Source organism: Haliaeetus albicilla, chromosome 1 (assembly GCF_947461875.1).
Source record: "Haliaeetus albicilla chromosome 1, bHalAlb1.1, whole genome shotgun sequence".
Taxonomy (NCBI): Eukaryota; Metazoa; Chordata; class Aves; order Accipitriformes; family Accipitridae; genus Haliaeetus; species Haliaeetus albicilla.
In genome coordinates, this window is record NC_091483.1 from 14,114,746 (window position 1) to 14,140,013 (window position 25,268).

Here is a 25,268-nt window from a genome sequence, read left to right on the forward strand (position 1 = left end):
GTACACAAGCAAGGGGGAGAGATGAGAGTATGCCCAAAACAGTGACACACAAATAACAAGGAGAGACGACAGTTCTGTTGAATATTTTAATATCTGCATTGCCTTCATAGCGCAATTAAAGCAGTCTTTAAAATTCACTTATTACAAATGTTTGTCAAGTCTATTTTTCCCCAGAAGCATTTTTCTTACTTCCTTGCACATACACCCAAACACACTATAAAAACCTCATTCATAACGTCAAAGGAAGGGCAATCATCATTCATGTAAACATCTTTCTTAGAGTTATCCATTTTTTAAAAGTCATGAATAAACCTACAGATGTTCAGTAAGGCTCATAGTTCGAGTACAAATGTCATAAAACACCTATCAAGTACTGTATACAAGTTAAATACTCCGGGGTTAACTGTTAACACACGTATAAGCTTACCCCAAGGATTATTCTTTAGCACTTAGTTCTTCAGAACAGAGACACCCAGTAATTATGGGCTAAAGAGTATTAAAATAGCAGAAGGCCCAGCAGAAACTGTAAGTAATACACAATTTTAGTCTGGATCTTAGCTCAAGAGTTAAATTCAGTACAGTTACAGTAGGAAAAGTTTTCTAGGAGGAAATCTGCAGAAAGGAACGATGGTACAGTATCACAGAGGGACAAGCTGAGAGGTATGTCCTGAAGAGGTGACTGGCCTTGCTATTGCAATTATTTATGACAGCCATGTGTAACGCTGCATAAATACTCTCCCAAATAGCAGAAATGACCATTTGTAATTGTAAAGATCATTTGTTGCATCTCCGCTTTAAAAAAAAAAAAAAAAGGTATCTACTTATTTGTAATTGATAACACTCGCATCTTACAAAAAAACACCCTTTTAAATTTGGTTTAGATCTTACTGGAACTTTTTTTTTTTAAATATTCATTCTACCATGAAAATATTTCATACAAACATCATTTTACATACAAATATGTTAAAACTTGTGAAGAGGGTCTTCCCACACTCATGATTTTATGGCTTGAACATTTAATTGCTTAGAATTTTTGTATATATATTTCTCCTGGAAAAAAAAAAAAAGTAGTTACAGTAAAACTGGTAAGGAAAGAGGGCAGGAGCTTCAATTGCCTGAAGACAGAAGAGGGCTAAGAGGAGGGTCCATTCAACAGATAGTGACCTTAGTGTTCAAAACCTTTGATCTGGGGCAAGTAAACATGCACTCAATCTTGCACCTTTTTTTTTTTTTTTAAAAAAAATAATCCCTTATAAGACTGCTTAGAAATGCTTTGTCCAAAAATATAGTTCTCATGTTTCCAGTACACAAAGCAAAAGGAACAAGTTCTCCCCGGGGCGCAGGTGAGCGTGAAGCCCACTTATACCCACAGGTAAAGTTGCTCCCACGCCTGCGTTCCTCGCCCAAATGCTCTCAGCATACGACAGTGCAGTGTGAGGAAGAGGCGTCTAATGCAGCACCCCAGCATATAAGGAGACACTTCAGCAACATTGTTTTCAAAGCAATTGTTTTTTTTTTTTTTAAGTGCTTGGAGGTGAATTCCTCAGGCACCCACAGCTCCAGCAATTCTGCTGTGCCAGAGGAAAACAAAGCAGCAGATAACCGGCTCTGTACAACTCGTTACCTCATCGCAACGGCAGCATTTTCCAAAATGACTATTAAATCCAGTGAAAGGATAGAAATCAGAGAGGTCTCTGGGACAGAAGTGACACTGCACAGTTCACCAAGCGGTGAGCACCGGTTTCAACTAAAGGACAAGGGCAGCCAACTGGGAAGAGAGAAGCGGCAATTTCCACCGCTTCTCAGTTTCTCGGACCAGATGGGATACGTTGGCTACTCTGCTCCTCCAGTGCCTGGCAGAGGGTGAGAAATCCCTGATGGTACTCTCGCTTCCACACCAGCAACGTACTACAACAGCCCCGGGAAAGAAACCACCGCCACTGCCAACTGCGTGCAACACCGAAAGCTCCGCATCTGAAAAGGCTGAACTAGAAAGACCACCTGGTGGCTCCCAAAACACGCAGCCTCCCAAGGCCGAGCAACCGGCCTCCCAAAGGTCTCGAAACCTGCACGAGTCACCCAGGAGCTGCTGCATCTGGGCAAAAGCACGGGCCATCCTAGCAGGTATTGTTGCAACTGTGGAAAAAGTCAAAAAGCTATCACAGCTCTCCCTCTGATCGCTGAAGAGCCTTATCCATGTATTTCCTTTGACTTTTTCAACAGTAAGGCTTATATGTATTTATGTAGGTTAAGGTTTTCTTAATTATTACAAAAAAAAAAAGGAAAAAAAGCCTTTTCAGATTTGTGAAGGAAAAATCAGGTATTTTAGTAGATCCCAAAAAGTAAAATTATAGCACGAGACTCAACTTGAGACACCCCCTCTAGGCCTAAGCCCTTTTCCCTCTTATCCAGAGGAGTGACCCAGCAGCAGGTAGCTCTCAGCTGTAACTTCTCATGCTCTCTTGTCTCCAAGATCAACCGGTCCTCCAGAAAACTAAGCTTCTGTATTCTTGGTGACAAAAAACAGTGCTGCCGCAGCAGGAAGATCCATTTAAGATTTTGTGGTTGTTTTTTTTTTTTTTTTTTTAAAGAGAGACAATCAGCAGCCTTTAGTACAGGCTGATACAGGCTCCTTCTCATAAAGCAGCTCAGGTAACAACCCTCCCATCACAGAGGAGCCACGTGCAGCACTGCAGACCAAAGGCAGACATTGGGAACTGAGCCGTACCTGGAAAAAGCAGCAATTCCAGGTTCTCTTATGCCATTCTTTAGTCACAACGGGTACTCCGAGAGCCGGCTGCTCACCCAGGCTCAGCTGACAGGCTGTTTTCTGTGCTGACAGGACAGGTCTTTGGCCAGACTCTGAGAAGTGGAGCTTCTTTACTTATTGCATATTCACCAACAGTCAGCTGCTTTCAACAGGCTCAAATGGATTGCTTTGCAAAATGACTGCTTCCTCTGCTCCAACTCAAAACCATGTTTTGGTGTGGGTCTTGCTTTACTACCGATAGTTTTACTGAGCTGGTCTCGCTGTCTAGTGAGCCCCAGAAGCTGAGCTGCAATACGTTGACCAAGTTAAGGCATTATTTGGAGTTATGTAACTAACTTGTGTTTGAACCTGTGGTTGCCAACGCACACCTCTCAAAAAACCTCTGAAGGACACACGGAGCCCTGAGCCCTTTCGCTACCCAGTGGTAAAAACCACCCCAACCATCTCCACTCGAACAGACCACAAAGAAAAAGAAAACAAAGAATTAAAAGGCTTGGTCCTGAATCAAGCCGAAGCAGCTTTATAATCACGACTTTTATAGAAGGTTGGTCACTGAAGAAGGGATCTATAGGAGGACCAACAGATTTTAACAGAGCAGAGAGAAAAAGGACAGTAGAGCTAACAGAGACAATAGCCACAGCTGTGGCATACTACCAGGCTACAAGCATAAGCAAGAGCAAGAGAATCCGCTTGACTGTCACCAAACTAATGGCTTTTGAGAACACACAGAGGATACCTCAGTGCCTTTTTTTTCCCTAGAATTTCCCCATTTTAGAATGCAACCTTCAAACCTGATGTGCAAAGAGCACCTATCCTGTATTTATCTCAAAAATCAGGCAATATGAAGGCTGACAAGTCTATTAAAACATAAGCGACTCCACACAAAGAGGAGATAGCAGAGGGATCGGAGACCGATCAGGAATGAAGCCAAAGGAGCTCTAGAGATTAGAACATTTTAAGCACAGTTCTCTAGCAGGCACGAAGAGGCCAGCAGTCCAAAGCAGGTTATCAAGACTGTGGAAGGAGCCACCATCCATTCACAGCAGGGTTCAGTCACGTATCTTCCCTCTCCACTTCCCTGCTCTTAAACACAAGCCTCAAGTTTGCAGACTTCATGGTCCTGGCAGAATAATCCACAGGGTGCACACGACAGCCTCCTACCGGAGAGGCACGCTTTTCTGCAAATGGCTGAAACAGCAATGATCTAAAACAACGACCTGTGGGCAGGGAGGGAAAGATCAAGACACGCGTATTTCTTTTCGAGGTTCATTTGCTGAAGCTGTGCTGCCAATCAGCCTTTGACGACTCTCCCTCACCTGTGAGGCTCAGTTCTGTCTCTGCATACTCAGCCGAGTCCCTGAGCTGTCACCTCTGCCAGCCACCTGCCTTGGATGAGAAGCGGAGCCGTGGCCTGAAGTCTCCAGCGTGAGGAGATGGGTGATGTCAAAGCTCACATTCAGATCACCGCTGGAAGAGTGTCAAAAAAAGCCCTGAGCCTGCTTGTCCCCCGCCCAGCACATGCACAGAGTAGCTTTTGTGCGAGCTTAAATGGTGAGGTGCTGGAAAAAGGTTTGTGACCAGTCACAGGGACTAAACAGAGCCCCACGTTACAGAGGTTCTTATTAATAATTCCTAACTTTGTACAGGTACCAAAGCAAGGGTTCTCAGACTGCACAAAACAGCAACCTCATCCTTCCACTTGCAGGTACCAACCCAACATACTCTCCGTGTCCAGCTCTGCAGAAAGCCAGACACCTCCAACCGTTCAAGCAACCAACCAAAATGTGTTGCAATAGAAAGGTAGGTCTGATTTCCAAATCATTTATGTTACATATATACAAACTTTTCTAAACTACAAACATTTAAAGAAAGTGTTGTAAATCCATTTGAGTTTTTCCTAAGCTGCTAAACCCAAAAGAGAGCTTCAGAGTCCCAGAAGGGCTCCAGTATCCAGACCGAGATGATACATTATTTCTCTCTTATACAGCATTAGGCAAGACCAGTACAGTATCTGAAAAAAAATGCACAACAATTTCCCTACCCCTGAAAAACCCCAGAACACAGCCCTGCAGATGTATATTCACAAGCCCCCACTGTTGGCTGCAACAAAGCTATGGATTGACTGTTGTTTCTAAATATGAGCAGTGAGAGATGTTTTTACATTCATTGTTTGTCTTTCAAAAACAATCTTTTCGTATCTTTTTTTTTTAATTCTTATTTTGATATCTCATACTATATTAATTTATTGTCTTAAACCAGTACTACTAAAAGACGACTACAAGGCTATATTCTTTGTCAACTGAACACATACAAAAGATACAGCTCTCCTTAACCAAGTACTACAGCCTGCCCTCAAATACATACGCCTCCTTTAAGAGAATTCACGTGAGATGCAAGCATCTCATTGCTAGAACTTTTGCCTTGAGAACTGGCCGCTTTAACAGGTGAAATACACAAACCAGCTCACGAACACTAATGCAAGTAAAGTGCTTGCCTTCAACAACATGTACTTCTGTAAGTCCTTCAAAAAGTGAATCTGTTTTCTCCTTTCAGAAAATCTTCATGCAAAGAACGGCTTCATTTGCGTGTCATAATCATAAATTAAATAAAATAAGCCAGCCATAAAGGCTAGATAAATATTAGGTTTGGACATGTTGCTATACTATTTAGAGAGCCACAGAGACCAACACACAGCACTCTCACATACACACACAAGCCTTTCCACTAGTTAGAAAGGATTTTCTCCTGCAAAAGAGGATTTGTAGAAAGAACAACGTTCAGACAAGAGGAAAGGGGAGTTAAAACCCAGCCTCCTATATGCTAATAAATAAACTGCTCTATTGCAAGATTCAGATCAAAGGTTTAAAAAGGCAAAATTATGCTACTATTAGAGAATATCAAAATATTACTGTTATCATCACAAGTGGCATATATGCAAAATGCAGTTGCACAATAATGCCTAGGCAGATAGAGAGCAACACTAAGTCTGCCGACTAAAAGTGAACGATATACCCATTTTAGTTTTCTGTCTAGTCTTTTGGCATCTTTGCATATGGTGCAAAAGCAGAAGCTACCAAAGAATATCACGTCTCGTATAGAATATTAAATAATTTCTCCAGATAAGACTGGTGCAACAATAGCTAATTTTAAATCTGCTATGAGTAACACAGTCAAACCTAGTTAGTATGCAAGAAACTTATCTCTTAACACAGAATGCAAAGTTATGATGCAACAGCATGAACAATCCCTGGTTGTCCAGTTTTCAGTATAAAGGTAGTGCATAGATCCAAGTTTCTATTTCAGTTTGCTGAACGGAGAAGGAGCTCCCATTTCACTTTTGCTGGGCAGCCTGGAAAGCTTTCAGTTCCAGCTGGTACCACTCCGGTGCTTCTGGCCCATTTTGCCCAACGGGGTTGTGATCGTATCCGTAAGCCACTGTTAACTCTTCATCCTTCTCCACAGCCCTGATGGTACGGATACACTTGATAGGCCCAAAACGAGGATGAACAAACCTAGACAAAGAATAAAACACCTTTGCTAGGCTTAGCCATCAATTCACAGACTCTGTTAGCCCCTTCTACAGTTTCAGAAGTCATTCACAGTTCAGAGTAATATCACATAATCTGACATCAGATGACTAGATTGCTTTGAGTCAACCTTATAAAGACTTTAAGTAATAAGGGCAAAAATATCAATACATTAAAGCAGCTTTGTGTAGCTCTATTATTTGAAGTTTTCCAACTGCCCTGCAACATTGCTTGTTTGTAATAAATAAAGTTAACCATTGCCACATGCCTTGGGCTTGCAGAGGTAAACAGCTGCATGACAGGAGAAACAGTATAGATTATGACAGACTGGAGAGCACGGAAAATTGCTCATCTTAATTTCCTTAGTACAGGTTACCTACCGAACAATCATAACATACTTCTGTACCTCTTTTCCCAGGGTCCCACAGTAAAGGGAACTGGCTTATTTAATGAAGGAAAACTATTTTCTACATACCTAAATGGACAGAGCTGTGGAGATATATGTTGGTATGAAAATATTTATACCCTTGGACATATGTATACATCAGAAGTTTCCTAGTGCTCTGCACCAACTGCAGACCAGCAAGATGCTTGGTTTACGAGTTTCAGAAATGACAGCACATCGATAGCGCTGGTCAAGTAGTTCAGCAAATACGGTGCAGTCCTAGCCAAGCTAGGATTTAGAGAGCCGTGCTTATGCATTTCAGAATCAAGAGGCAGCTCCTAAAGTTCGTAACAAAATTAAGACAGTTGCAAACTTCAAGATACTCCATGGTGTAAATTGCAAGAGACATCAAGCAACCGCAATGCCAGCCGGTTTCCAACTCTGCCCAGGTGAGCTGGAACTCCAGGTCAGTGCCTGGACCTGTTACTCCCAGCCCCACCGGCTGCTCCTCATTCGGCTGCCCAGAAACACCCTGCGAGCCCAGACTGCCGGGCTGCAGCTTCCACCCCAAAACCCGGGACTCTACTTACGGGTCATAGATGCAGTTGGGAGTGAAAGAATGGTTGGCCTTATGCCCCAGCGAGGCACAGTACTTGGCGGCGTGGTTGTAGGGCTCTGGCACGTCTATGACTGTTTCATCATCCAGGGATATTGTATTTCCATTGAGGGCCCAGTCTCTGCCGTCTACCTAGTTTGCAAGGCAAAAATCCAGTGTGTGTGTGTGTGTAGGGGTCAACTTTGCCAGCAGTTTGAAAGCAAACATTCAAATATATGCAACTAAAGCTTTTCCTGTACGTCATTTAAAAAAAACAACCAACCACCACTTTTTTTTACGTATAACTAGGTGAACATGCACTTTATTTCAATTAAACTCCATCATATTAAATCCTAAGGGTGGGGAGGGGGTGGGTGTAAAATCCTACTTATAAGATTTCAGAAGGAGCAATGAAAATTCAGACTGACTTTTTTCTCTCCTTTACCTCCTGGTGTGTAATTCGCACTCCGTTATAAAAGGACATAACTGTACTGGCTTCTGCTGCTATTTTCGAAAATAACCCTTCTCCAGCACTGGAAATGAGAGAGACATCAACATACACCCTACAAGGGGAAAAGGGCATGGGATTAGTGATTGGCTGCAGTTTTCATTTTCAAGAATTATTATCACAACACTACTGGCATAAAGACTAATACTTCAGTATAATAATAAAACTAATAATAATAATAATTCAAAACCTCCAATTGCAGCTCCTTCTCCTTCCTCTCTTCCACACGTTCCCTCTATTTTCACAAAATGAAGATTTGGTGGGAAGTGGGGGCTGACTTTATCTATCAGTTTGATTTTTTTTTTTTTTTTTTAAGTGCCAATCTACTATTACTCCACAATGATGGCTTCAACTTTGAAACACCCTCAATAACATACCAGAATCCCAGAGGTCCCCACTAAGCTGAGATTGCTGATGTGTACATGCACAGATTATTACTCCACTGGGCAAGAGTTTAAGGTGAAGCCCTAGATCTTCAAGCACTTGATGCAAATTAATGCCAGCATTTTACTAATCACTCATTTAGATATTTCAAAGTATCAGAAAAGGACTACAACCAAGATATCTACAGAGCAAGGCCTCTTAAAAAATTCTAGGTAAAAAGTGTAATTGCGGCATAGCCATGGAAGAGGTATCACTGACTGACTATGGTAAGACAATTGCTTGAGGAACATGTTTTGACATTACAGGCTTGTCACAAACAGTATCTCACTTTCCTCTAGCTTGATGATTTACTCTTGCCACTTTGCTACATCTGTAGGGAGGGGAGAAAACTTTGTACAGCGCATGCCATCCAGCGAGACACATCGAATGCAGCACACTGCAACCTGAAACTAGTCACACATCTAGAAAATAGGGAACAGCGTACTTTTTTGGTCAGAATGTTGTAGATGTGGGCTATTATTGGAGTCCAGGACTTGACTGAATGTCTTTGAAATGCTAAGAAATGATCCTAGTTTAATCTCTGAAAAAGTATTGCTGTGTTCTATCCACTAGAGTGCAACTTGATTGATTGAATTTCTTTCTGATTCGCACAAGTCAAACGCTGACTGATGTGCAGTAACGGGTTCCATTTCACAAACCCTTACACGCTTTTTCTAATTTTGCATGAGAAAAGGTTTGCAAAATTAGGTCCTAAAGATGTAACAGCAAAGAAATAAGGACAATACTGAAAGGGGGGAGCACAAAAAAAGCCTACCTCTCTGACTCGTAAGGGTCAGGAAGAAGTGCATTTGTAGAAATGCAGGATGAAGTAGATTTGTCAAAACTGTATACTGGGCCTAAAAAAACAGAAATCAACAAAGGAAATAAACTAACTGGCAATACTGAAAGCATGCAACCCTTAACTTAATCAAGACATTCAAAAATTAGATTTTAATGACTGCAAGAAATAAATGTTATGCTTCCAAAAAAAGGTATTAAACAGAACTGCACCTGTAAGAAGTCTTCAGTGAGATACTGTTTCTTGATTATTTTTTCTGCTCAACATACTAGAGTAGCAGTATTATCACAAAAAGGTGATATATATGTTATTCAAACTACCAACTTTTAAAGAAGGACTGGAACAGTCTTTCAAAACTGACCCTCCCAGAGTCTCTAATTAAAAAGTAAAGCAAAATTTAAAATTATATATTCAATAACACATTAATTATAAAAAAACTTGGACTATTTCAAGCATGAAATGTTTTCTAGTCCAAATCCTGAAGAGACTTCAGCCAGAAGATAGTGTTCAGTAATCACAAAGTACACTTGCTACAGTCATTTATTTCCTGCCATTAATAAGCAACTCAGTGATACAGCTCTAATTATATCCTTACATCCCTCTACAATCAACTGCCAGAGGACCATCTGGGAGACAGGTTAAGATGCAGGTGGAAGCAAGATGGGAAAAAACCCCAAACCACAATATTACAAAGTTTGATAAAAGCCCGTTGTCCCTGGTCTGTTCTGGCTGAAGGCAGCTTCCTCCAGAGTATAATTCAATCCTGTTTACAAAGCACAACTGTACCCTCTCAGAAGCTATCTTTTAAGTTACATTTTGATTTGCTATCACAACCGAGAGATTTAAAAAATAAAAAGTCACATGCATTTGCTTCTCAACGCCTTTCCACTGAGTTTTATGTTCTTATTTCATATCAATTGAGACAATCTTTGCTGGCAAAACACTAAATGCTTTAGCATAGTCACTGTTTATTATTACTCATGGCCCTGCCCTCAGCTTAACCCACTCACCTCCAAAACATCACGTACACCTCCGAGCAACAAAACTACCCCAGAACTACGGGCCCAAGGCACCCCTGCCCTGGAGAAGGAGCACTGGCTACGTGGGTCAACGGCAGCACCCTCACCCCAACCGTTTCACAGCCACTTTCTATCAGCAGGACTAGAGAGACTGAGGGGTGCTGGTGAATCAGACTGTTACACAACGACTGAATCTAGTCCACTAATTCCAGCCCCTGTGCCCTTTCAGCCCCGTCACACCGATGCCAGAACATTCACAGCGCTAACGTTCGCTTGCACAAACCCAACTGGCAGAGCTACAACCAAACCACAGCCTCCCTCTCCACTTTTAGCTATTTTACTAACAAAACAAAGCCTGTGACTTGTGCCAGCATTAGCACGGTTAAGCAGGTTTTCACGCTGGCACAGATGGCAACGCTGCTGTGCCAGGAGCAGGACTGCGCCCAGGAGCACGCGAGAGAAAGGTTACGGTTACGAAATGCGATTCAGCAGCACCACCGCATGGGTCACTTCCCCTTTTGTCCCAAAGGGATGGCTCCACGTGCCTTTCTGCCCAACTCTATAATTTAGAAAAGGGGCTTCTCACTAATAGACTTATTATCTCATCGCAGCCAGCCTTTAGAGTCTCTAATAGGGAACATTATAGTAACTAAGCTGTTGGCAGCGAAGAGCTTGTAGCGAGAATACAAATTTCTGCGTTAGCTGGACTTACTGCCTGGTACTACTTCAAACTGAGGTTTCCCATCCTCTACAGATGTCAGAGTTGCCAGTTTTGCTTCTATCATTTCTCCATCTATGAACCTTCCAGAATACGCAGTCTTTCCATCAGGGTACACATAGGCTATTTTCTCTCCAGTCATCTCCCCTTCTTCGTTCACTTCTCCCACGAGGCTGCCTCCATCCTGAAAGCACAGGCAAGAAAGAAAAGGCAGAGCATTTAGTTATACTTTACTGTGTTCAGTAAATGAAAAAGGTTTTTCCCAACTTTTTGAAGTAGTAATCTAAGCTACGGTTAAGTTCAGATGCAAGATCATGAAAATGTGAGTGAGAAACAGACACATGAAGCAGCTGGCTGAAGTCATTTCAGTCAGGATAAAACTGACAAAAGAAATGAATGGGGTTTTCTGTGTTGCTTGAAATAGGCAAACCCGAAGTCTTTCCTTCCACGTGACACAAATACTGAGTTTCAATTGGCGATTTTTTTATGTGAACAGCCTGCAAACCAAGGCCCAAAGCCACATACAAACTTTGTCTGAGTTTTCTTAGTATGATACTGTGCTGGAGGAAAGACAAAATTAAAACGCTGCCTTGCTCACTGCTAATTCATGGTACATCAAAAGAATTGAGCCTATTTAAAAAAAAGGAAAAGATTCGTTGGATGACCAGAGAGTTTCTCTGTCCCAGCATCCCCCCCCAATGTCAGGTGGTACTCGATGAGAACAACTGTTTGCTGAAAGCCATCATCAGCAACACTCTTCCTCTCTAAGGTTTACACATTTTAGCCCTGGGCTTTGCCATCTGTGATTTGCCTGCAACTCCGGTTAGGTCTATTTACAGAATTGCAGAATGAGATGCATAGATTAGCACAGGTCTAATGACTTCAGGTGTTTATTTCAAAAAGGATAAGGAAACATTTTCAAATAAGGCCCTGGAGCAAAAACAGCAGGTGTGATGTGGAAACAGACTGATTTAGATCAAGACTGCTGCACATAGACTCTATTTCAGAGTGGCACCATTTTGTTCAACTCCAAGGATGAAAGAGCTTCAAACATACCGTAGTAAGGAACAGTGAACCTTAAGTTTGGGTACAAATTTGTGCACATAACATCATGCAGAGAACCATGCATTAACAATTGCTTCCACAGCAAAGGTTTTTTTTTTTTTTTGAAACACCTTGCATCCTTTAGGCTGGCAAGATGATAAACAACCTCTAAACATCCACATTTCCAGAAGGTACAGCAACACTTTGTCAGCTGGAAGATGAAACAGGAGACGTATCACCTGGAGGGTCAGCTGTGTGTATTTTATACACTAGTACTGAAAAGCTGCTACTTGTTTGGCAGCGTACACCAAGCATTTGTTGATTCTAACACATGCTTAATGGCAATAGTGAAAACCAGTAAATAAATTGAACAGCCAATGGTGAGCATTTGAAATGAATCTGCAACTGAAGTATGTGCAATATGTAGCACTGAAATAGATTGGGTTTTGACCAGCAGCTTAATTACATACAGATGTTTCCCCCTCCTCAGCACAAGGTAAAGGTTGAAAGGTTCAACTCTGGAGTGCTGTGTAAGGCTGAATAGGAATTAAAATTTTAAACATTTACATTAAAAAAAACCCCTAGAAACCCATACAACCATTATTGGCCTAACTAGCACGGTTATAAAAGCACGAGATTTCCAGAGGAATATCTGAGTGTTTACCAAGAATCAGAAAGATAAAATTCTAGCCTGCTTAATGAGCAAAGCACTTGTCTGCACTCCAGTCAGAGGCACAGCTCTCATACCAGTTACATCTGATTTGTCGGGCGAAGTAAGGCTTCACAACATACCCTGCAGAAATGGGCGAAGTCTACCCTCCTAGTTAAATAAGAGCAGCAGGTTTCAACAGCTTGCATGGCTCCCATGCTCCTCACCTGCAGTCAGACTACAGAGTGGCAAAATCACCAGCCCAGCCTTCCCAAGGAGATACATATACATAAACGTACTTCCAAGGGGCTGGGTTCCATGGAAGATGAAAACAGTGGCGGCATTTCGCAGTCTTGCTGAATCCTGCCTACTGGGCAAACACTCAACACTGGAAAGGTTTAACTGTATGTTGGGTTATCCAAAACCGGAATGCACAGATCTTCCACCCAGATTTTTGTGTGTTGATTTCTGGATAACTGGGTCATGGTGGATATTTGTTTCAGCTGGGGAAAAAAAGAAAGCTACATAATGGTACTATTCTGCAATGAAGACAGCAGGTGGTTGAGCTTACCGGGTAATAAATCCAACAAACTCCATGTCGAATGTTGTCTTTATACTGGCCTTTGAATATCAGCCGCCCATCACTGTCATACTCCTGGGCTGGTCCATTCAGCTCTCCATCCACATACGTGCCATGAAGGACCACTCCATCCTCGTAAGTGTAGATTCCCTGGCCTTGCAGGGCATCATCAACATAGTACCCTTCCAGGGTGCTGGTAAAGAGAGAAAGAAAACAGCAGTGGAAGACTATTCACCTCTCTAAGGGGTGAGCCCAAAGTCTTGGCAAGAGGCACAGCACAACCCTGCTCTTCTGCTTGCCATTCTACATATTATTGGTACAGAGGGGCTGAGGGAAAACCTTCAAGAAAGTCAGATCCTAGGAGGAGGTAACTGTTGATGCCTGGCTTGCTGTTGCTGGGTACCCTACAACCCTCCCCAAAACGTATACCACCACTGCAACAACCACAGTTTTTCTTCATTTTCTCGGTGGCCTCTCCCCAAGAGCCCAGGCTGTCGTGGGGCAGACTGAAAGGTTTGCTGGAAGGCTCGGTGGCAGCTGCCAGGGCTTAGTTGCTGGGACATCGCTTCCAGCATCTCTCCTCCGTGTCCACCTCCAGGCATCACTATCCCCCATGTCTGAAACCCTGATGCGCTTGCTAGTTTCAACCAAATTTGAGGGGCACAAGGGAATGGGGAGTAGGAAGGTAAACCTGACTTCTCTGGAAAGACAAGATGAAAAACACAAACTTCTTCCTACGGACCTCCAAAGCAGAGAACAACTTACGCTGTCCTTTCACCAGGGTGCGCTGCATGGGCACAGCATTATTCATCTAAATTACACTGCTGAGCTTTTTTTATAGGCTGGGATAGCAAATACAGCAGCGAATGGACGTTCACGGTCAAGGAAGAAATTATTGCTCAAGCAGGCTACTCCCACGTTAGGATTTTCTACCTCCTACCAGTTTGGACCTTTACTGACATCCCTCTGGTGAGATGAAATTGAACCGCCATACGGGTGAACCACAACAGGGCACAAACCGCAACCTGCTACCCGTTCAGCATTGGCTCCCTAGCAATACACTTAGCAGCAATCCGTACCGAATTTGCTAAAAGCTCTGTCATTTTTCATGTATTTCTATTAAAATGGAACATGGCCTGTCAAACAGAACTAGTGCTGCACTTGGATTTGAACAAAGAAACATTTCACTTCAGTTTTGTCTTGCAAACCCCTTAGAAGGAACGCAATAATATCTCGCGATCTGCTTCGCTTCCTTTCTTAAAAAAAAAGGCTGCTGAGAGAAACTACAAAGAATTAAAGGATAACTGTAAAAGAAGATCTACTCAGTTATTTCTTTCTCAGGTTAGAACTAGCATAAGGAAATACAAACTGTTTAGCTTTTACCCCAGCATATGTAGCTAACAGACAGCTGCAGTACACATACTTTCACTGCATAATTCTTTTTCTGATGCAGATGTCTAAGGTATAAGCCCAAACAGCATCTAGGAGCACACAACTCTACGTGTTTTACAAAACTTTACAAAACAGATTTTCAAGAGCTGCGGAAGGAATGTTTTCTCAGAATTGACTTTCTGGTTTCTAAAGCTTCACTCTCTGTTTTTACATAGCTTTGGCAAGCTGGCTGAGGCTTCCATGGGAAAATACACTACATTAAAAACCTCAATGCAAACCAGATGCAGAGCCGGAAGGGGCAGGAAAGCTGTTTTACTTTTCAGTTGGATGAATTTCTTGATCCAGGTTGCTACAGAGCTGTACAGACAGCTACGGCACCACGGCACAGGGAAGGAGCAGAGCAGATGAGGGAACCACCAGAAATCTGTACACTTACTCAACTATAAATGACACCACTTTCTCCTCTAGTTTATTACAGATCACCAGATTTGAATTTCATTGTAGCTGGCAACACACACAGAGTCCACATGTAGGACTGCTCTTTAAAAGCAGCTGCCACCCCCAGTTTATCTAATGAAACAGACCAAACAACCTTGTCACCTTTAATGGTATTAGTTGAAGTTAACAGTTGCTAAATTATGCACTGGAAAAAAATACCTTTTCTTTTACTGTAACTCAAATCTTTAGGTTTTCTTTCACTGTATTAAGCTCCAAACAATGTCCAAAAGATCCATCTCTTTCTACTCTCACATCATCTACAGAAATCAAAAGAAAAACACCTACAGAAAGAATTCCACGTCTTTCAACCTTGCCTAAAAAGTCAGGTTCTCTAAGACTTCTATTCTTTTCACAGTTTTTGAGTTATTTCCACCCCGCTCCTCCCTCTCTCTTTTTAAGCTCTCAAAGTATGGTGTCTGCAGCCAGACACAATACTTGCAACTAAGACCTGACCAGCGCAAGGAGGAATAAATAAGCTGTGTCTTGCATAAACAAAATATTGTTAATACAAACTCTGAGCTAGCCTATATTTCTCCAGTTTGCTTCTCAAATTATCATATTTGTGATAATGTAAAGTTTTACTAAAGTCAAGATTTATCAGATGTACTGTCTTCCCATTATCCACCAGGCCTAGAAGGGATCTAGGATACCCATTACCTAAAAAATAAATCAGTGATAAGAGTTGGGGGGCTGGGAGGGTGAATACTTACTGCAATATGCTTCCAGGTATGAAGTTACCTTGATAGACCCTGATCCATTCATCACCCACTCCCTGATCTCCCACTTTTCCCTCTATATGGGAACATTGAAAACTTATTCTTAAAAATAATACCGTTCTCTACTGTGTTCTGGCAGATGTCAGTTTACAAGCGTTTCTAGTTAAGGGAGAACAGCAGCTCCAGCTCTGTGCCAAACACAGCTCTCCTGCTCACAGTTATTGCGCAAAGTGTTTTGTAAAACGTACTCCCGTGAGCATTAGCACCAATGAAAGCTCAAGTACACAATGCAAAACAGGGAGTATGCCAGAGAAACTTCTCTCTCCGAAATAGTATGTTGGGTTTCGTTGCATTTTTGAAGGGGGAGGAAAAGACAACTGATATTTCATTCCAGGTTTCCACTCCCTTAAATAATCAACGGGAAGGGGGCAGCTATTCCAATAAAGTGAAAAGTTTTCACTGAGGCAAACAAGGCAGCCAACCCTGTTTCCCAACACTCAAAAAATGAGAATGCCTACATCGCTGCCAGTCCAGCGTCTTACAGGACTCAACTATTCCCAAATAACAGACCCACAGCAGTTCAGCTGTCAGCCTTTACCAGCAGCCTGCGAGGGAAACAGATCCGGGAATGCTGAAACCAGCTAACTTCCACACAATACTGTAAGGGGAGAGGTGTTTTGAGAAATTTTGGGGATTCATTTCTCTTTGTATAAACACTCAGCCTTGCCCATGGCACAGTTAATGGAAACAGCACATCCTGTTTTATGCCAGGTCATTCTTCCTGCAACACGTCATGACATCTGAACGATCCACTTCAGAGAGCAGCTTACTCTTGCTAGCTGGGAGTAGCTAGGTAAATTGCAGTATCTTTAGTAACTAGTCACTGCTCTGTTAAGGCTGCTTTAGCTCAATTAAAATAAACTTAGGGCAGGTTATAAAAATACTCCATTTTCCAAAACCACATTACTGACTATTTGTGTATATTTTCATTCTGCTAGACCCTGAAGTCATACAGCAGCCAACTGTTCCATTTTTTAAGGGTTATGAAAATTAAAAAAAAAAAAAAAAAACCAAAAAACAAACCAAAACCAGAAGAGTTGGCAACACTGAAGCGGTACAGAAGAGGCTCAGCAGCAGCCTGAGTTTTCCCACAGAGCACTGCCTGTACCCTGGATTACTTGGAGGAGCAACCCTACAAACAAAATAGTGGGTCAGTTTCTCTGACTGTACAATCAGCAACTGCTCTGCTGAGATCATCAACAAGCACAGAAGTGTTATGTACATGTGTCCACAGAGATGCTGTCTGCCAACTTAAAAAAATAAGGCTATTTTAGAGAGGTCAGCTGCTGGGCAGTACTGATTTTCAGTTACTCATGCAAGATTTAATAAGCCCATTACCAACAACAGTGGGGATTTTTCTTCATCCAAGCTTGGAGGCCTGATCAGTTTCTGCATAACTGAATAAATATATTATCTTTCTCATGAAAAAACCCCATGATCCCCAGTATGAAGCAATTGCAAAGCCAAGTGCAGACAAGGAGCTGACTCACTGAGACAGCACAATACCTCCGCTCCTGCTCAGAAGTTCGCTGAGCAGGAGGAGAGTAGACCCGGCATGACTGTCAGTTTAACGGCTGCTATTCATAGTGCCACCGACAGCTGCAAAACCATGAAGAATCGTGTCATTTTATACATCTGCTGCTCCTTTGGAGGAAGTTCTGAGCAACTGCAGAGAGAAATGCTGCAGTTGGGGGAAGATGTACAAGGTGTTCATAATGAAGACCTGAGAAGAAAATACATGCTTAGGCAGACATTAGGCCAATTTCACTGTCTCAATTCCCAGTGAAGAGAGGGGAAATTATAGGGGCTTTTCTGAAAATAAAATTGGGCCACAAGCAACTTGCAGAGGATTAGGTAGACTTGGGAACAAAACCTGTATTTAACTCAGTCCTTTAACCGCTAAATTTTCAAGACCAAGCAGAGGGTAAGCCTCTCTGTCAAGGTCCTACGTCTGTGCGTGAGGTCTGGCGCAGGGAGCTCCCAGTCCAGCTGCAGTCTCTGTATAGGCCTATAAGACCAACAAAGAATTCCACCTGCAGTTATGCACTTGAACTTTGTAGTCCAAGTTGCTGTCAGCGTGGTTTCCAATAGCTCTGACCACCTCCCAGTTCTTATGGTCTCCAATTAGTTCATAACTTCTACAGTGCTAAAAGAGCTCACACCGCTGCATTTTCCCACCAGGAAACAACTCTAGGCATCACGTTACACACAAAGCCCCCCAAAGGTATGGCTACAGCAGCAGTAGAGAAAACCTTCCAGCTACAGTTTTTAATGAGAAAGCTTATCCAGAAACTCAGCAGCATACAATCAATGTAGATTAGTTTTGTATCACTGCAAGCAGGGAGGCAGAATATAGAAGAAAAATTGAAGAGTCAGTATCTACCTTCCATCAAAAAAGAAGAACTTGCCGCGGCCATTTTTCTCTCCATGCACAAAGTTTCCCTCAAATCTGTCTGTCGATGAATAGGTGACTGTACAGAATCCATGTGGCAACCCATCGTCATCTAGATGCCCTGAAATAAAATCCAGACAAAGAGCAAAAGAACACATTAAACATTATATAAAATTGCAAACCTGTTCTGATCACGTAGATGCTTGAAATGCAGTAGCTCCCAGTAATCCACACCAAAACATTTGACAGGAACAGCGATCAGAGATTCAGTACAACTGAAGTCTGTACTTGTGTAACACACCATAATACTATGCCCTTTCAACATGTCGGTCTTGCTATTTCATATTTTAAATGCAGCTCTCCAGTGCCCTTCTCATGTGTTCCCGCTACATCCCCCCATCCCGATCCCTTTCCTAGCTGTATCAGTTTTCCCCATTACAGCTGTTGCATATGGGGAAAGCGGAGTGAGGACACACTTGGATCTTCATCTGCCTGGGTCTGTATTTTACAGAATACAATCGGCCAACTCTGATTAAGTTAAAGCATAATAAGGCTCCTAGTGCATCTCCATCTGCTTCTTCAAAGCCAAAAGAAAATGGAAGGAGTGTTTTAAACAATTGTCTAGTCTACCTGTGAGAACTTAGGAGTCCTTAGCACCGCGTTAGCAGGACTGCTCCAACTGCAGAAGGAAGATGCTCAAGCTCAGCAGGGCTGCTTTAAGCACAGCGATACACCAGACACAGGAGTAACGAGCTCCCATCGTGACATTTTATCAGATATAAATTTTGCATGAAAACTCATGTCCAAATAAAAGCTAGTGTATATTTACATTCTTCCACGTTTCTAAATAAAAACTGACCTCTGATCCCAAGTCTCTTGGTGAGGCATACAAAGCCTATGAGAGATGAGACAACTCAGACATCCACTTCTACAGGCTTTGGGTCAAGCTCTTCCCTGACCAAATTTGCGCAAAACTGAAAAGGTTCAACACACATATGGAAAGGCAGAAACAATCTCCAATGTGACAGGGAGTGATTACAGCCGAGGCTGACGCAGGCAGCAAGAGGCACTTCAGTATTACCAAACCTTGAGTCCTACGCTCAGAGAGAAAACAAGCTATTAAGACAGGAGTGGGAAAAGCCAACCACCCATGTGGCTTCAGAAATCCATCTATTCATGCCCTGATTGCAACAGGTCCACAGGGTTCTGCGAGGACAAGGGTACCCAGAGGGCACATGCACACCCACGTGTTCTTCTCGCATCGCCGTAAGCTACTGCTTCCTTGGGATGCTTCACAGCCCCTCGGGGACATCACAGACAGGGCATGGTAAGGATGTGGGGCAGCACCTGGTTAAGAAGTCCTCTCCTGTGAGGTGCATGACCTGCCCTAGCCTTTTAATACAAGAATGACTGGCAGAAGAATGCCAGACAGCACAGGATACTTTGTCAGGATATATTTCCAAACTTTTGTCTATTCAAAGTAAAATTTCATTTAAAAAAAAAAGGCAAGACAAAGAGGAAGGAAAAAAAAGAGCTAAGCGAATGTTCCTCAAAGTAACGAAGTAAGGCTGTACAGGTTTATTACCCATCTCCTGCACTTGTTGCAGTGAGTACGGAAATGCACCTAGAAAGAAGGGGTACAGGAGAAAATAATGGTGATATACCTGAACTCATCCAAGAGCCAAGATTCCTTCCTTCACCCTTCCCACACGTGCTCCCAAAAGTTTCTCTCGCTCCTGCTCTGGCACTTGCCTAGCACCCTCTGCAAGTAGCACAAGCCACTAAGTTGGCAGAAAATTCCTCCCTCTGTTGTTTTGTTGCTGGTTCAGGAGGCTGACCCCACATCCCACCACCACGGCAGAGCTGGGAGCTGACCTGTCCCTCTCAGGGGTAGCAACCCACCTTGCTTCCAGTTCACCCAGCTCACAAAACATCACTGCGCTCTTAATTTAAGTTCCCAGTCCAAGCTAGATTGAAAACAGTTAAAAGTTTGAAAAGTTAGTAAAACCAATCAGACACTGCTTACTGTCCAAGCTGAGAGAAATAACAGTAAAAAGAGAGAGCAAAAGGCGTGTGTGGGGAGCTACATCACTAAAGGCTTTTAATAACTTTGAAGAGGAACCCCTTAAAACAGAAAAGGCGGTGTGTTGCTCTCTCCAAACAGAAGAAAGGCTTTTCTTCCTCCCGTTCGCTTAGGACACCTCTTTTTGTAGAAGGGAAAAGTTTTAGCAGTTATGTCAACTTAACTAAAAGGTCAGGGAAACTTCCTATGTGAACACCTCTTCTAGAACCAAAACAACTATATCAACATTTAATTAAAAATTAAAGGTTTCCATTTTATCAATATGGGAAAGGTATACTGGTGTAAGTTAACAAACCCTAAACAATACAGTACTAGTTTTCACCTCACTGTAGGAGCAAAACTTTTATAAAACACTTGGATGAAAAAAAAAATATATATATACTGACAGTATTGATACATTATACTATATATATATATACACACTGACAGTATTGATACATTATACTATTTAAAAAAACAACAAACTTGCAACTTTGTTCTCTGTGACTATTCAGTTTTGTCAAGATTTTGCTGGAATGCAAAGCCCAACACAAAAGCTGCCATGCATATACACAGCACGCATGTCAGGACTTTTGCACAGCAGGATACAGACTATCCCAGAGATTTAAATGGTCAGCTTTGATCCGATGGCCTCTATACAGAGACTTAATCTCAGCCATAGTACAAAGAATCCAATTCTTCTAATATGCTAGAGATATTCCCCCACTGCAAAAAAAAAAAAAAAAAAAATCCCCCACAAAACAAGCAACATTCAGTCTCTCTTAGTCAATAGGGGAAAAAAAAGCGATTTCAAGTTTGATTACATAGATGCAACTTCTGCTATATTGCTGAGGCCTTAGGCTCTATTCTGTGCCAGATGAAGTCAATGGAAAAAAATCCTCATTATTTCAGTGGGAGCAAAGCAGAGTGTTCTACTTCCCTTTCTCGCCTCTCTCCTCCATTTGTGAAAACAAACCCAAAACATCTAAACGTATTTTCAAATTATTGTAAAGCCTCACTTTTGTTACTTCCTTAAGGGTCCCTCAAGATCTCCCCTTAAGCTCAGATGAACTTTTCAAGAAAAGAAATTACACTAATAGGGGCTAGTTCACAATGCAGCACGATGGGGCCACTTACGAAAAGCACTGATGTATACAAACCAAAGATAAAAGCCCTTTACTGTCAGTATTACCATTATTTAACAGAAGACATACAGTGTGCACCACCAATAAAAGATTCTGGCCACAAGGATGCCAGATGGATGTTTTAGGAATAACACCAATAAACCAACCCCGGTCCCCCCCCCCCCAAAAAAGAGTGCTGATTTCTGTCGTACTTCTAACTTCCTTTGGGTATGTGCAAAACCACCCAGCCAGACTACTCTCCCCCAAAGAGCACCCTGCTTCTGCATCACTCAGAAAAACACACGCTTTCATAGACACTGCTGAATAACACACGCTTTAAAAACTCGTTTCCTTAGCCCACAGAAACACTAAGCAAATCCACGATATGGCAGAACGCTTTACCTGTGATATGAGAACCAAAACTGTGACTCTCTGCCCAAGACCCAACTGTAATCCCTCGACTTGAGGAGTGGGGAGGAAAGGGAGGGGAAAAGACATATCTGTTAGGGCACAGGGCACACCTCACCCATAGCACCCTGCGTCTGAAGAATCTCACTCCCTTCACAACTGTGTTTGACGCAACAAAGCTTCTCTTTGGCTCTGTTACCGCATACCTAGACAATAAATCCAGATCCTAGCAGCAGCTGCTTAGCTCGCATCTGTTGTTAAACTAAGCTGCCGTGCTCCATGCCTCCTTCGGAGAAACGTGCCGCGAGGCCTAATCCTCCCGCCACGAGACACAAACAGCCCACCACCGAACAATGAGAATTACCGGCACCTCGTCACGGGCAGCTCCTTGCGTCGCGCGCTTAATCCCAACAGCTGAAAATCCAGGATTGCTCTTTCGGGCAGGGCGATGCCCTGCGAGGAACCTTTGAGGAGCAGGCGCTTTCACCCACGGCCGGCGCGCGTGGTTCAGGAGCCGCACGAGGCAAACCCGTACCGCGCTCCTAGGCGCCTCGCAGGATGACAGCGTGTCGTCGAGCTGCGTGCCGCCGTTCCCATTAGTAATGCCTTCCAGAGGCGTGCGCCTCTCTTTTAAAACTCTTAAAGGGTTAGTTCTCCACTCTTAGCACAAAAGGGGGGTGTTCATTGCTTACCCGACGGGCCTTCCCGCTCCCACACGGGTGACTCGACGCCAGCTCTGCTGCCCATGTCCGTGATGGGTAACCTCCTCCGGTTGCAATTTGTCTTTTCCCTTCTCGGTCTGCGCTAACGGAACCGCAGCCTCCGAGAGCGCCTGCCCCTCGCTGCCCCAGCCCCTGACCAAGGGCAGCTGTACCCTGATAACACCGACCATCCCCGAAGGAGCCAGCTGAGCTCCGGGAGGAAGGATTCCTTTTTGGCAAGCCTCGACACCGTGCTTAAAGGACGCGGCTGCCGAGGGTACACCGCCTGCAGCCCGTAGGGCGGCTCGGCTGCCGGGACCCGGCTCGGAAGAGAAGGGGCAGCACAGCCCCGGTACCGGACCCGACCGTGCGGCGGGAGAGGCACCGGCCCGCCGTGCAGACCACAACGGGCACCGGCGGCAGGCGGTGCGGGCTGCGAGCCTCCGCCTGCACGGGAGACACGGCAGCAACGGCCAAACACGATTTTTTTTTTTTTTTTTTAATTTTAATTTTTTTTTTAAATTTTCTCCCCCCCCCCGTTAAGAGCGGAGTTAACGTCACCACCGGGCTCAGGGGCGGGAGCCTCACGCCGGGGCTGGCACCGCCCCGGTGGGAGCGCTCAGCGGCGGGCGGCAGCCGAGGGACGCCAACAGCACCGGGATGCTGCCGCCTTGCCCTCAGCCAGACCCGCCCGGCCCCACCGTGCAAGCGCCGCCGCAGCCCAAGCGGCAGCCCGGTACCGGCGCCAGGCCCGGCCCCGCCACGCGGCGCTGCTCCCCCGAGCCTCCGGCAGTGTCGTGTCGTGTCGTGTCCCGTGTCCCCCCCCCCCCCCCCGCCGCCGGTCACACACCGCCACGTGCGCGGCGGCCCGGCAGCGCGGCCGTTGCATAAGCCCGCTGATGTCATGCGCTGCCGCCGGCCCCGGGCGCCCCTCTCGGGCCGCCGCCGGCCACCGAACCCCCCACACGCGGCACCGCCCGGCGCCCGCCTCTCCCCTCCCTCCTTCCCTCCGCGCCTGCCGGTGCCGGCGGCCCGCTCCGCTCCCCACCGCCCGGGGCAGGCACCTTCCACGGTCTCCTCCAGCGTCTCCTCGTCGCTGTCCATGGCGGCGGACGCGGCGGCGGCGGGCGGGCGGGGCGCAGCCGCGGTAACCCGGGCGGGCGCGCGCGCGCCGCCCCGCCTCCCCTCCCTTCCCGCCCCTGAGGGAGGGGCCGTGCCGTCGCCCCGCCCCCCTTCACCGGAGCGGGAGGGGCGGAGCGTGGGTGTGGCCGAGGCGCGCGGCGGCCGCAAGGCGGGTTGGGGGGTTCAAGGCGCAGACCCCCTCCCCGCCCTGTCACAAAATGGCGGCGGGCGAGGGGAGGGTGATGGCGAGATTCAGTCGTCTGCGGTGGAAGTGGTGCCGGGCACCGCGGGGAGAGCGGATTCCCTCCCCCACACACGCCTGCGAGAGCCAGGCTGACGGGGAGGCGGGGGCTGGTCAAGCGAATTGAATTTCTGGGGAAGAAAACGTTCCTAACGTGGCACAAAGCGGCACAGGCGGCAGGAAAGTCCCAACCCATCCAGGGCTGGGCCCCCGGGGCACTCCCGTCTTGTAGAGGGTTAGGAGCCTTGGGTTGCTGCTCCACATGGCATTTCTGCAGTTCACCTCATAAAGTAGGCCTCCTTATGGACCCCGACCAAGCACCATGACACCGCTTCTCCCTCCCTTCACCAAGACCCGCTCCTAACCTGCTGCTCTTGACGTTGCGGGATTTAACTGACAAAACACACAGGCTCTCGGAGGTCAGTTTTGCAGGACGGACGGGTGACAACCCCAGGCAGTGGGTGCTATTTGTGAGCTCTTACCCAGGGGACGTGAGGACGGTGCTCTTATCACCACGTGCCTCAGTGTACTGCAGGGACCTCGCTCTCCACCACAGCTTGACAACACGCAGGATTCACCTTAAAGGAAAGTCAGAGTGTTCTAGGTCTGCCAGCCGGCTGTCTTGGGAGTGCAGGAGGTATCTCCTTCATCCTACCAGAGATGACCCAGACAGCCTGGGGCTGGAGCGCGTGCTCTGTGAGGTGAGACTGAGGGAAGAGGGCTTGTCCTCTCAGCCTGGAGAGGAGATGGCTTCAGGGAGATCCAGCAGCAGTCCACCACCGCTTACAGCAGCGCTACCCAGAAAAGAGGCTCTTCACAGTGGTGGGAGGACAAGAGGCAGTGGGCATTCCTGAAAAGAAGAGAGGTCCAGACATGATGTAAGGAGAAACTTGCTCCCCGTGAGAACAGCCGAGCAGTGTAGCAGGCTGCCCAGCGTGGTTGTGTAGTCTCCATCCTTGGAGGTCTTTAAAGACTGACCAGCTAAAGCCCCGAGCAGCCTGATCTGACCTCAAAGCTGACCCTGCCGTGAGCAGCAGGTTGGAGTAGAGATCTCCCAGGGTCTCTTCCCACCTGAAGGACTCTGTGAGTCTACGCCAAGTCAGCCACATGCTGCCAGGCAGTGCTGCTGAAGTCCCAGACAGCATCATACCAGGAAAACAGGACAGCTACAGCTTAGAGAAACCAAATAATTAAATATGTCTGCAGAAAGAGCGTTTGGAAATCTTTAAACAGGAGAATAATGAGGTTAGTATTTGACCTAATTGACATGAAAACTTATAAAATATTAATCTCGAGAGCTTTGGAGAGGATTTGACACGTACAGAAAGCTTGAGCAGAACAGAAGGGCTGGTTTCTGTATCATAGGTAGTTAATTTAACTAAAGGACAGTCAGTTTTGCTGTTTAGGAGGGAAGATTTGTGGTTTAAAGCCCATATACTTAAAACAATTCTGATCTTAACCCACCAAAAAGGAAACTGAGGCATGAGAACAAGGCATAGTCATTGTTTTCCTCAGATCTGCAGGTTTGCTGTGCT

At 44.9% G+C, this 25,268-nt stretch overlaps 1 protein-coding gene across 2 annotated transcripts; it reads right to left on the reverse strand.

Annotated features, from left to right (window-relative positions):
- Positions 1-72: 72 nt before the first annotated feature.
- Positions 73-23,549, reverse strand: SETD7 (SET domain containing 7, histone lysine methyltransferase). 2 transcript variants are annotated; one of them, XM_069779468.1, is made up of 8 exons: positions 23,435-23,549; positions 18,067-18,196; positions 13,009-13,210; positions 10,739-10,928; positions 8,984-9,065; positions 7,723-7,840; positions 7,273-7,430; positions 73-6,282 (listed from the first exon to the last, which is right to left on the reverse strand). In XM_069779468.1, exons 1-8 carry the CDS (start codon positions 23,472-23,474, stop codon positions 6,102-6,104), a joined length of 1,101 nt encoding a protein of 366 aa, XP_069635569.1. In that variant the 5' UTR covers positions 23,475-23,549; the 3' UTR covers positions 73-6,101. The 2 variants fall into 2 exon arrangements, with proteins under 2 accessions (XP_069635569.1, XP_069635562.1); XM_069779461.1 differs by lacking the exon at positions 23,435-23,549 and adding an exon at positions 22,362-22,565.
- Between the last annotated feature and the right edge of the window lie 1,719 nt (positions 23,550-25,268).